The sequence below is a fragment of the Notolepis coatsorum genome, assembly GCF_963971535.1.
Source record: "Notolepis coatsorum genome assembly, chromosome: 6".
NCBI classification, from domain to species: Eukaryota; Metazoa; Chordata; class Actinopteri; order Aulopiformes; family Paralepididae; genus Notolepis; species Notolepis coatsorum.
Genome location: NC_140170.1, coordinates 162,918,670 through 162,931,209, shown reverse-complemented (window position 1 = coordinate 162,931,209; position 12,540 = coordinate 162,918,670). Strand labels below are relative to the sequence as shown.

The following is a 12,540-nucleotide window of genomic DNA, read 5'->3' as shown; positions in this document are numbered from 1 at the left end:
GGCACTAGATTATTCACCATACGTATAAATACGTCGCAGGTGGATACAGCAGTAGTCTTAGTAACAAGTTGAAGCCTCACACCACGATACAACGTGCTGTGAAGTGGGCCAGTTTTGCCCCAAAATAGAGTCTTGTCTTATCCTAATACGTTTGTTCAACGTATCGTTCGCTCCTTACTAGTAAAGCCTTCATCACGAGTCAACGACCAAGTGAAGTGAGCAACCGTGCATCTAAATAGAGCACTTATAACCGCGTGCGGATAGGATAGTAAAAGTGTCAGAGCTTAGTGGAATAACGTCAAGTTCTACCTAGTTAATGTGAAGTACCGCGCACCGGAGAATCTACACCGGTGAATGCAGAGCCCTTTTCCGGCTGGATTATTATTATATTGCTTTGGACCAGGCTGTTGGAGCGGAGAAGAATCGTCTACACCCCACTACTGTGTGGGATTTACCCGTGACGTGAGGAACATCACTCGAGCCCGTCTCTTGGAGAGGCTGGCCGGCTTTCACCTGTGCTGCACGCATACTTGGATTACAGCTGCTGCTTTTCGTCTGCTGATCCAGGGAGTAATATACCGCCTCCCATAGCAGGAGCTTATTGAGTCCCCGTTGATCCAGACTTTGCATTCGAACATTTCCTCCCCCTGCTGGCTTACAACCGGTGGGAACCCTACCAGTATCTCCCGCTGCCTCCCCAGAGTACCATAGATATAATTCCTAAGATTCAGGTTGTATTATTATCTCCTGCGTAATATGAGAATGGACATTCGTTATTGATTTGCCTACGCACATTCCTTTGCCTTATAAGCGCATCCAAAGTAAAGTAAAGTAAAGTATATTATGTACCATTTGCTGCTAATAAATACTTAAACCCAGTTTTGTGTGGAACCGAGTCATTGTGGGAAGTGTTCATCATAAGATACCTGTGTACTGTATGGCCAGTAGTAATGTACATAAGACGGTAGTGGTTTAATGATACCATACTTATTAATACAGTCAGGGAATTGTACCCCTCAGTTACAATGATTATTATTATTATTATTATTATTATTATTATTATTATTATTATTATTATTATTATTATTATTATTATTATTATTATTATTATTATTATTATTATTATTATTATTATTATTCAATATCTAACAAACAAACCACACAAGAAATGTTTAGATGGACTGAAATGACTCTCTCCTCTATAGGCATATTCTGATTATTTATTCATAAATTATTCATTATTCATATATATATTTCTTTTGTATTATTATTATTATTATTATTATTTTTTTTTTTTTTTTTTTTTTAAACAAACATAAACAAACATGACAACACAAGATAAGATATACAAGCATTAATTAACAGTGCACATACAATGAAATCACCATTTAGTTAAATGTCTTATACAGGATATACCGCTAATACCTGCTATCTAATACACACATATGCTCTAGCTCGTACCCCCCCCCTCCCGGACCCCCCATTGGATAGTCCATCCATTATCACTCGCTCCTAACCAGATACTACCATTATATGCTAGCTTTTATTCTCTCCACCACTTCTAACCACATTGTCATTTTGGATTCATTGAGACCCAAAATTCTTGCTGTAGATATTTCTAGATAAATCACATCGAGATATGTAAGAATCCAGACCTTCCGGCAAATTTTTTCCGGTTGAAACCATCGTGATGCTATCAGCTTTTTAGCCACTGTGATACCAGATAAAACCAATCTCTTTAGCTGTGTAGGTACTGCACACTCAAAAACATCGTTCAGCAGTAATACAGAGGGGTGTACAGGTATATTCAGAGTTAAGAGATTTGATAATTGCTGGGTCACTTCTTTCCAGAATATCTTAACTGGTGGGCAGTCCCAGTACATGTGCATAAATGTCCCCTCGTCCCCATTTGTACATAAGGAGCATTTCGAGTCTTGTTTAAGGCCCATTCTGTTCAGTCTTATAGGAGTCAAGTATGTCCTGTGAATATAGTTAAGATTGATTTGTTGATGGTCCGGGTTCCTTGATGCAAGTCGAACATTTGCCCAGGCTTCTTGCCAATCAAAATCTTTTTCCAGGTCTGGTATATCACTCCTCCAGACTGAGTCTAGGTGGAGGGTTTCATACGAGGACGTTAGTAATTGATGATAAAAATCTGAAACAAAACCTCTCGATGTCTCTCTTTCATAGAAGAATTTGTGGTATCTGTGGTGTACAATTGGTATCCTTAACACTTTAATCGCCGGGAACGCCGTAACTCGTCTTTGCTCGCCATGCTCATTCTGCCGAAGACGCCGTAACTCGTCTTTGATATCAATATTTAAAAAATCTGTGATCGAAATCATATTTCTCCTCCGGGGTCCTGAGATATACTGCTGATCTCCACTCAACTCTCTAACGGTCCAAGAGCGCCATCTGGTGGCCGATCGGCAGATCGGCCAACAGGAAGTGACGCGCCAAACAGGAAGTGCTCATCCATATTTCGTCCGGGCACTCGCCATCGTTAGCCGGACTCCGTCTCGACACACAGGATAATCAATCGCTCGCCCTAACTCAATAAACAATGTTATTTGGACGTATATAGTATTATACAACCTGGAAATGGTTCATCTAAATCAACATCCCATAATCGAAAACTGTCTACTCCAAGCTGATCGTCCAACGGCGCGAGGAAGATACGGTAAGATACAGCGTTATTTTCTAACGTGTTCCATATAAACTGCTCTGATGATCATATGACCCACACTAGGTGAATGATATAACGTTGCCCACGGAATTATAAACGACCCCCCGCCCATCTGGTCATCATCAGATGATACGTAGTAACTTCTAGAAGTACCTCCAGTTGAAATTTTTTGTCTGGCACCGATCGCTACCAAACTGTATTTGATCATCAATATAATGCATTTGGGGCTATAAATCAAGTTCTGGAGAAAGCTGCAGAAAACGATAAAAACATACTTATACTTTAGACCATATTTTAGTATGAATATGTGAATGAAAAAGTATAACGTTGCTACACCCTGAACAATGGATATAGGACATTGAATGGGCCATAATAATGTCAATTTAGCAATATAATTTAAAAAGTTATAGCCCTGCAAAGAAGGGGAACTTCTCCATAGACAAATAGAGCTGGCTAGGGATGGTAAATTATGAATTTAACCATGGCGATCAAAGTGTTAATGGAACACTGTGAGCCTTCAAACATAACAATAACTGTGCGTAAAAATAATATGTGGAATCGGTGAGATACATTTTTTTGTGTATTTCATCATAACTACAAAAACCCTGTTTGTTGAAAACATCTCCTAATGAGTGTATGCCTTGCTTTTCCCATCTAGGGAATCTTATAGGTCGTTTTTTACAATCAAGAGTGCATTGTTATTGAATAAGGGAGTATGATTATGCCATTTATGTGGGTTAGAATATTTTTTTTGTGTTTCATGCCATATCCGGATCGCATGAGTAATTATGGGGCCAAATTTCCATTTGCATTGCTTAATTGATAATTTGGTGTATACTATGTCCTTCAGTCTATGTGGAGCTACTATATTTTCTTCTAAATTTCTCCAGGATACTGATGCTTGGGGATCAAACCATGTTGTCAGTGGTCTTAAATTGTACGCCTTAAAATAGTGGAAAAAATCTGGAAATGCCATACCACCGTCTGCTTTGTTTCTCTGTGCGGTGGATCTTTTTATACGTGGTGGTTTGTTATTCCAAATAAATTTGTATGCGGAGGAGTGTCATTTTTTCCAGTAACCCTCTGGAGGGGGTAACGGTACCATTGAGCTGAAGAAGTTGATTCTAGGTAGGACGTCCATCTTAACTATTGATACCCGTGCCTGTACTGAGTTTTTAAGTTTTGACCACCTGTCAAGGTCGTATTTGATTTTATTTTGGATTTTTATGTAATTGTGCTTCACCGTTTGGCTTATGGTAGGGAATACTTCAACTCCCAAACATCTAAAGTGTTTAACCATCGGTATCTCTTCTGGGAGGGTTATATTTTTTTTTGCAGGGGCGTTAAGTGGAAGGAAAGCCGACTTCGGCCAATTTATCTTAAATCCAGATAAATCGCCAAAGTCCTCAATCAACTTGAGAAGATGAGGCAATGCGGTGTTGGGGTTTTGCATGAACAGTATGACGTCATCCGCATATAAACTAATTTTATGTTGTGTGCCCTTGATTACGATTGGTTCTATGGATTGGGATTGTCTTATATATTGTGCTAAAGGCTCTAACGATAAATCGAATAGTCCGGGACTAAGAGGGCAACCCTGTCTAGAAGAGCGTGATACCGGAAAGATTTCGGAGGTGATTATACCTGTTGTAATCATGGCCGATGGGTCTTTGTATAATACTTTAATCATATCAATGAATCCTTTTCCTAACCCCATCCTTTCCAATACTGCCCATAGATACGACCATTCCAACCTGTCAAAAGCTTTCATTGCATCCAGGGACAGCATCGCCTTAGGTGTGGTGTCGTCCTTGTTAGCATCTAGTACGTGTAGTAATCGTCTTATGTTATCAGTGATCAAGCGGCCTCTTATGAAGCCAGTTTGGTCCGGATGAACTAAAGACGTCATATGCTTTTGAAGTCTGATGGCTAATACCTTAGAGTACAGTTTGATATCGGTTCCGAGGAGGCTTAAGGGTCTATAACTACCGCACTCGGTGGGGTCTTTGTCTTTTTTAAGGAGGACTGTTATGAGTGCAATATTGTCGTTCTTATGGAAGTTCCCCTCCTTGACTGAGTATAAAATCATATTAAGTAATAAGGGTCCAATTATGTCCCAACAAGAGAGGTACATTTCTGGTGGGATACCGTCTCTTCCAGGAGCCTTACCACTTTGCATTTCGGATATGGCCTTTCTGAGTTCCTCTAGTGTGATCGGTGTTTCTAACTGTTTAGCGTCATCCTCTGAAAGTTTAGGGAGGTTAATTTGATTAAGATATGTGTCCATTTTGTTTTGATCGAAGGTCGTTTCTGATTTATACAAGTTGGAGTAGAATTCTTTGAATGTCGCGTTTATTTGTTTAGGGTCTGTAACAAGTCCTTGTTGTGCTTTAATGGTAGTTATATCTGCAAATTTTGCCTTAACTCTTAATCGCATAGCTAATAGGTGACTTGGTTTAGAACCTTGAGAGTACTGCTGTTGTCTTGTGCTACGTATTTGTATTTCAGATTGTTGTCTGTATATGGCGTTAATCTCTTTTTTTAGTACATTAACTTGAGTTTCCAGTCGAACCGAGTTGTTGTATTGTAAAGAAGTAAATAACGTTGAGTAAAGCGTTTCCAGTTCAGCCAGTTTTGAGCATTGATTCTTGCGTATTTTGGAGGAAAAGCTATCAGTGAAATCCTTGATCATTCCCTTTACCGACATCCATAATATTCTGGGGTCCTGCACCGAATTCGCATTCATCAGTAGGAATACTGAAAGAGCTTCTTTGAATTGTGTAATGAATTCCTTGTTATTAAGCAGCATCGAGTTAAATCGCCATCTTGGGGCTCGGGATGATAGTATACCAAATGTTCCTTTTAGGAGTAAATAACAGTGATCTAATAATGCATTGGGTATCATTTCCACATCATAGTTATCAAATAGTCTCGGGGATGCAAAAACATAATCTATTCTGGATAATGTGTTATGTCTCGCAGATCGACAAGAGTACTTCCGGGTCGTGTCCTTCAGTCTATGTGGAGCTACTATATTTTCTTCTAAATTTCTCCAGGATACTGATGCTTGGGGATCAAACCATGTTGTCAGTGGTCTTAAATTGTACGCCTTAAAATAGTGGAAAAAATCTGGAAATGCCATACCACCGTCTGCTTTGTTTCTCTGTGCGGTGGATCTTTTTATACGTGGTGGTTTGTTATTCCAAATAAATTTGTATGCGGAGGAGTGTCATTTTTTCCAGTAACCCTCTGGAGGGGGTAACGGTACCATTGAGCTGAAGAAGTTGATTCTAGGTAGGACGTCCATCTTAACTATTGATACCCGTGCCTGTACTGAGTTTTTAAGTTTTGACCACCTGTCAAGGTCGTCGGGTTGAGTGATCGCCATAAGTCATTTACACCTGTAATCTTCGACCAATCCTTAAATGCATTAGATGCATTTTTTGTTCGTTGGAAAAGGAGGGGTAAGATTTATCCATCCCTGGATCCCAAATGGCATTAAAATCCGCACCAATTATAAATGAGTATTCGGGAAGGTCTAACATTGCTCTGGTAAGTGTAGTGAAAAAATTTACTTCGTACAAATTTGGGGCGTATACCGCTACCAACGCTATTTTCCTGTTCTTGTGTACAATCTTAGCTATAGTTATCCGACCATCTGCATCAGACCATACTCCCTTCAATTCAATATTCAACTTCCGTCTAACGACTATGGCAACTCCACGAGTTCTCGTTCCAAAGGAAGAGTGACTAATGTTATGATATGTGTTGTCCGCTAACGTAGCTATATCTTTCCCTAAAATGTGCGTTTCGCTTAGCAGAGCCATGTCAACCTGTCCGTTTTTCATCAGTGTGAGCACGCTTTTGCGTTTGTGTTGATTATTTATTCCCCCAGTATTCCAAATCATTATATTCAAACTAGCCATAATCTATACATGTTGTTGTGTAGTTGTTGGTAATGCTTCTGGAGTGCGAAGCTACAATAGATATACATCCAACTATTGAGGTCCCGTTGAGAGCCGAGCTTAAAAACATACATATATACAAATAATAATCCCCTAATTCCCCCTCCCTCCGAGAGTCGTACAGGACTGTGTTCCATAGACACATCCTATGCGTATGACTCCCTCCCTTAAGCTACCGGGTTGCCCAAAATGAGCTTTCTAACCCTAATCTTCCTATGCTAATTGCCATAGGATCTAAAACTTTCATTCTAATTCAATAGAATGTCACTTTTGGTCTTGCGCCTTCCCATTAATGTAATAACAATAGTGTGAAAAATTAAAAATATACCTCCATTGATATATTCATTTGAACCTTCTACTAACTTATGTTGGAACCATCAGAAAAAAGAAAAGAGTGAAGAAAAATACTAACCAAAAAAAAAAAATTTGAGAATTAAAATAAAACTAGAAAACAGAAAAAGAAAATAGATTTTTAGAGCTACATTATGCAAATCCCTAAAGCAGTGGAATAATTGCTTAAAATATTAGAATAACCTTGTCATGCTTATACCTTTAGATGAGGCTGATGTTTTTAATACCTTATTGAACTTCCATCACTGGTTCATATATATATACATACCGGATGTTAAAGTTACAGTGTAGGAGTACAGTGTATTCTAGAAGGTTGTAGAATACCCTTGTAAATTCGTAAACACTGCTGTTATGTTCCAGAATGTTCTTCCTGTCCAGGAGTTATGACCTACTAGTGTTTTCCAGCATATTCCATTGTGTCCCTGAGTAGTCGAGAGAAGAGTCCAGAATATTCCAGAGTGTTCCCAATGTCATTATTGGATTATTGCCTCCTCAGAAACCAGAAGTCTATAAATATAGTGCCTATCGTTCCGTATTAAACACTTTGTGCCTCAGTGTTGCCAACATGCAGATCTGCTGTTGCTTTTGTTGAGCCGTGGTAAAGTCATTCTAATAAAAATAATAAAATAAAAAAAAATAAAAAAATGAGAAAAAGAGAGAGATGAGTAGGCTTGTCTTCTGATTCGAGCCTATGGTGCGACCGGCCCCGGGGGTCCAGTTTCATGTTGCTTCATGTATTCATCAGCGGCTTTAGGCGAGCGTAATCCGAGTCTATTACCATCTTCCCCCAAGATGGATAGAAGGGCTGGGTAACGAAGGCTTGGCTTAAGATTTCTCTTGTATAGCCTCTGCAGCACATCTTTGTAGGGGACACGTAGAGCAATGGCCTCCTTGCATAGATCCTCGTAGAAAGACACTGGTTTGTCACCATATTTCAGTTTCCCCCATTGATTGCGTGCCCCTCTGATGATCGCGTCTCTTATTTCTGTCTTGCGCAGAGTAGCAATGATAATCCTCGTCCCGTTGCCTTTTAGGTCCCGTGTACCGACTCTATAACACTGGTCCACTAACGGCGCTGTGAATAGGATCTGTTTACCTAGAATTCCTGCTAACACTGTTGGAAATATGTCGTCTGTGCAATTGACTGATTCATCCAATCCCACAATACGGATATTATTCCTACGGTAGTAACGTTCGGTCTCGAGCCGCCTCTCCATTGCTTCCTCTTCGATGTCTTGTATTTTCTTCCGAAGCGCTTTTTCCACCTGTTGTATCTCCTGCGCTATCGCTGTGAATCCATCGTGAACAGTCTTCTCGTTCTCCTCGACTTTCAATGTAATTCCTAGCACCGTGTTCTCCACTGCAGTAATTCGCCCGGCCTGTTCCACGGCCGCTTTTTTAACCTCTTCGAATTTAGCATCGACGTGTAATTTGAATTCGTCTATGTGTAATTTGAAAGCGTCCATCTGATCCTTTATCAGGTTAGTCAGAGACTTGAAATCAGGTTGTGTATCTTCCCTGCTTGTATCAGTTGAGGTTGTAGGAGCATTGGGAGACACTGTGGTTTTGACGGATATTTTCTTCTTAAATTCCACTGCTTTCTCTCTCACTGTGTTTGTCCCCGGCCCGCCGTTACCGTTATATTGTCGTCTGCTGTCACCCTCTCGGGGCAAGTCGTCGTCGGGCCCGGTATATTATCCGCTACTGTCTCCCCGACGGGGCTAGTCAACAACGGTGCTGTTGTATTGGCGGCTGCTGTATCCCTCGAAGAGCGTGTCACAACTTGCGCCGTTGTACTGTCTACTCCGAGTTTCTTTCCAATCTCTTTCTTGTCCTTAGGTCCCATGTTGAATCTTTATTTCTTTTGATATAGTTAGTAGAAGGTCTTATTTAATATATACGATGTGGTTTAAACTCATTAGTGTTGTTCAAATAAGGTTTTTAAGCGAAATTAACGTTGACGGGAGCGGAGCTGTGACCAAACGTGTCTGCTACATATTGCTGTCAAACCGGAAGTCCTTTTGTATTATTATTATTATTATTTATTCAAAAATGATTTGTGTAGATGGGAAAAGACACATTTCACGTGTGGAACATGCATGGGAAAAGACACATTTTCTTTCAAAAAGAGACAATAAAGGGTAGAATAGGACAATAACAGCAGAATACACAGATGTATTGTATTGTAATATGTATTCTAAGCTTGTTATATAATTATATTTTTGTTTAGTTTTTTGCTTGTTTGTTTGGTTGTTTCATTGCTTTTGTTTTCATTTCATGTTTTGACTATATTCTCTCTTTGAGTATATTATATATATATATTTTCTTTTAATTCAACCCCATTGATTTAATGGAGGAGAAAGGTCCCAGTGATGTAACTCACCGGTGACGGGGAGCTGATGGCGGTGACATTGAAGCCGGTCTGAAAAGACCCTCCAATTCCCAACACCACGATGAACAGCAGAGCGTTGCCGCGCGTCTATAGGGAGCAAAGCAGAAACGGTCGACCGTAACAATACAACTGTTTATATGACTACAATGTAATTACTGATAAGATGATGTAATTACTGCACAATAGCCTGCACGATCCATTCTCCATTCACTGCACACAACATCCACATGATGCACATATACACTCACTTTAGACATTCACCTTAACATTCATTCACTTTTTAAACATTACACCATATTTTATCTATTTATTCTTACAACTTTGCACTACCTCTCTACCTCATTTTCCGCATTTAGTTTTTTGCATTTTGTACATTCTAGTTTTGTATATTGTAGTGTTTGGTCTTTACTCTTTTATTTTTTAACTTTATTTTTTTTACTGTATGAAGCACAGTCTCAGGAGGGTCATACAGAACCAAGCATTTCACTGTAATGCACCTTATATGTGACAAATGAAACTAAACTTGAAACTTGAACTTATCTGTGATTGTCAACTTCTCTGTACAAGTGAAAACCTCAATGTTTTTGCTGAGTCACAGGGCTCAGGAAAAAAATTTGTTCTATGTTGTATTAGTTCAAGTTGTATTTGTCAGATACATGAAAGGGTACAGTGGGCAGTCTGCCCTGGCTCTCACTCAGCCCTTAAAACATATAAATAGTACAAAAACAACAAAACAATAGCAACATACAATTAATATAAACAGTAGCAACATACAATAAGAGCATCAATAAATAAATAATCCACAGCTTCTACATATTTTAAATGCTGTGTTCAGTAGTCTGCGGCCTGGGGGTAAAAACTCTCTCTGAGATGGGTGGTCTGAGCTCTGATGCTCTGTAGACGCTTCCCCGAGGGGAGATAAGAGAAGAGGCATGTGTCCTGGGTGACTGGTGTCCTTCGTAATGCAGAGTGCTTTCTTCCTGCAGCGTAGTCGTGTCAATTACTTGTAATTGTGGTAATTGTGATCTTGAGTATATTCTCTCTTTGAGTATATTTATATATATTTTTTTTAATTCAACTCCATTGATTTAATGGAGGAGAAAGGTCCCACTGATGTAACTCGCCGGTGACAGGGAGCTGATGGCGGTGACATTGAAGCCGGTCTGAAATTATTATTATTATTATTATTATTATTATTATTATTATTATTATTATTATTATTATTATTATTATTATTATTATTATTATTATTGTTCTCTATTTATTTCCCCCAATGACAACAACAACTTCTTATAGTTAGAGCTAAATTAGTCTGCCATAAACTACAGTATACAGGGGGGGGTCTTGTATTTGATAAAGACCCCATAAGTAGTACACTCAGTAGTACTAATTTGTATATTTTGTACCCATAATCACCTGTACATTGTACATTAGTATTGCACTTTACTGTTACATTTGCACTCTGGTTGGATGCCAAACTTATTTTTGTTGTACTGTACTTGTCCTGTATAATGATCTAATTACTAATCTAATCTAAACTACGCTTTAATTTGTCAGACATTTTTCCTCTTTGCCATTGGATTCAAATCTCTTCTTAAAGTTATTATGGGTAAATTCAACAAAGATCTGCCTACCAGCCGCCTCAGCCAACTCTTCATGGTGTCTTCAGTGAAAGGTCCACGGCCCACTGGCTTGTGAAAGATGACATGTCTGTCTACGAACAACACTGCATGGACTCTGTTAGGTATTTTAGGTCGACTATGATTAACTTTTCAACTCTAAAACTAAAAAAAAAATTCATCAATGACAAAACCGAGGAAAACAAAAACAAACCACGTGAACTTTGGAAATTACTCAATAACCAACTAGGCTGCAGTAAAAAACTTAAAACCAGATTCTCAAACATAAACATAAAGACAGACAACACGCTCATCACAGAAAAGCTGGATGTAGCCAATTACTTAAATAGTTTCTTCACAAACATAGCCACAACACTGGTAAACAAACTACCCTCCCACTCAGGGCATTATGGGGTAGAACATATAGTAGCATACTACAAGAACCTAGGGGTCCACAAAGACGACTTCAAACTGGAAATGGTAACAACAGATGAGGTACTCAAAAAACTGAGCGCCCTCCAACCCAACAAGGCCACTGGCCATGACAACATCCCCTCCAAATTCCTCAGAGACTCAGCAGCCGCCATCACCCCAGTCATCACACACATAATAAACCTCTCCATAAAACAGGGACACGTCCCCAAGGACTTCAAAATTGCGAGAGTGACCCCTCTGCACAAAAAAGGCAGTAAATTAGACCCAGGCAACTACCGCCCTGTTTCTATCCTTACCTCCATCTCGAAAGTCATGGAAAATTTTTTATACGAACAGGTCGAAAAATACCTTGCGGAAAAAAATCTAATCTACGAATTCCAATCTGGCTTCAGAACATCCCACTCCACTGACACATGCCTTCTCTATTTAAACGACCACATCAAACAAGAGGTGGACGCGGGCAAATACTGCGGCATGGTCATGCTGGACCTACAAAAGGCCTTCGACACTGTCAATCACACCATTCTGATTGACAAGCTAAAAGCAATTGGTTTTGATAGTCTATCAGTGAGCTGGATGCAATCCTACCTGGAGGGGAGAGAGCAGATGGTGGAGGTAAACGGTACCATATCCCCCCCCCTCACAGTAAGCTGTGGTGTTCCACAAGGAAGCATACTAGGTCCGCTACTGTTCCTAATTTATGCAAATGACATGTCGTCAGCTTGTGACTGCAACTTGTTCCTGTTTGCGGACGACTCAGCCCTGCTGGTCTCTGACAAGAACAAGTTACAGGTTGAAAAAACCCTCAGCTCAGAACTAGGCAAAATCTGCATATGGCTCGCTGATAACAAACTATCATTACACATGGGCAAAACAGAGTCCATTCTCTTCGGTTCAAATAACAAACTCAGCAAGACCGACGGCTTCTCAGTTACAGTGGGTGACAATATTGTCACAAGGAAAGAAGATATTACCTACCTGGGTTCCATCCTAGAGGCAAATCTTTCCTGTGACAAAATGGCATCCAATGTAATAAAAAAAGTCAACCAACGAACTCGATTCTTGTACCGGATCTCCTCACTGGTAAACAAG

General features: G+C 39.6%; 1 protein-coding gene across 1 annotated transcript in view; it reads right to left on the bottom strand.

Annotated features, from left to right (window-relative positions):
- slc2a9l1 (solute carrier family 2 member 9, like 1) overlaps window positions 1-11,052 on the bottom strand; it is a gene marked incomplete at both ends in the record, with an annotated part of 71,847 nt that extends 60,795 nt beyond the window's left edge. Inside the window, 2 exons of the mRNA XM_084315797.1 lie at window positions 9,386-9,481; window positions 11,029-11,052. Of these exons, the coding sequence (XP_084171923.1) occupies window positions 9,386-9,481; window positions 11,029-11,052 (120 nt within the window). The remainder of the gene's footprint in view (window positions 1-9,385; window positions 9,482-11,028) is intronic.
- Between the last annotated feature and the right edge of the window lie 1,488 nt (window positions 11,053-12,540).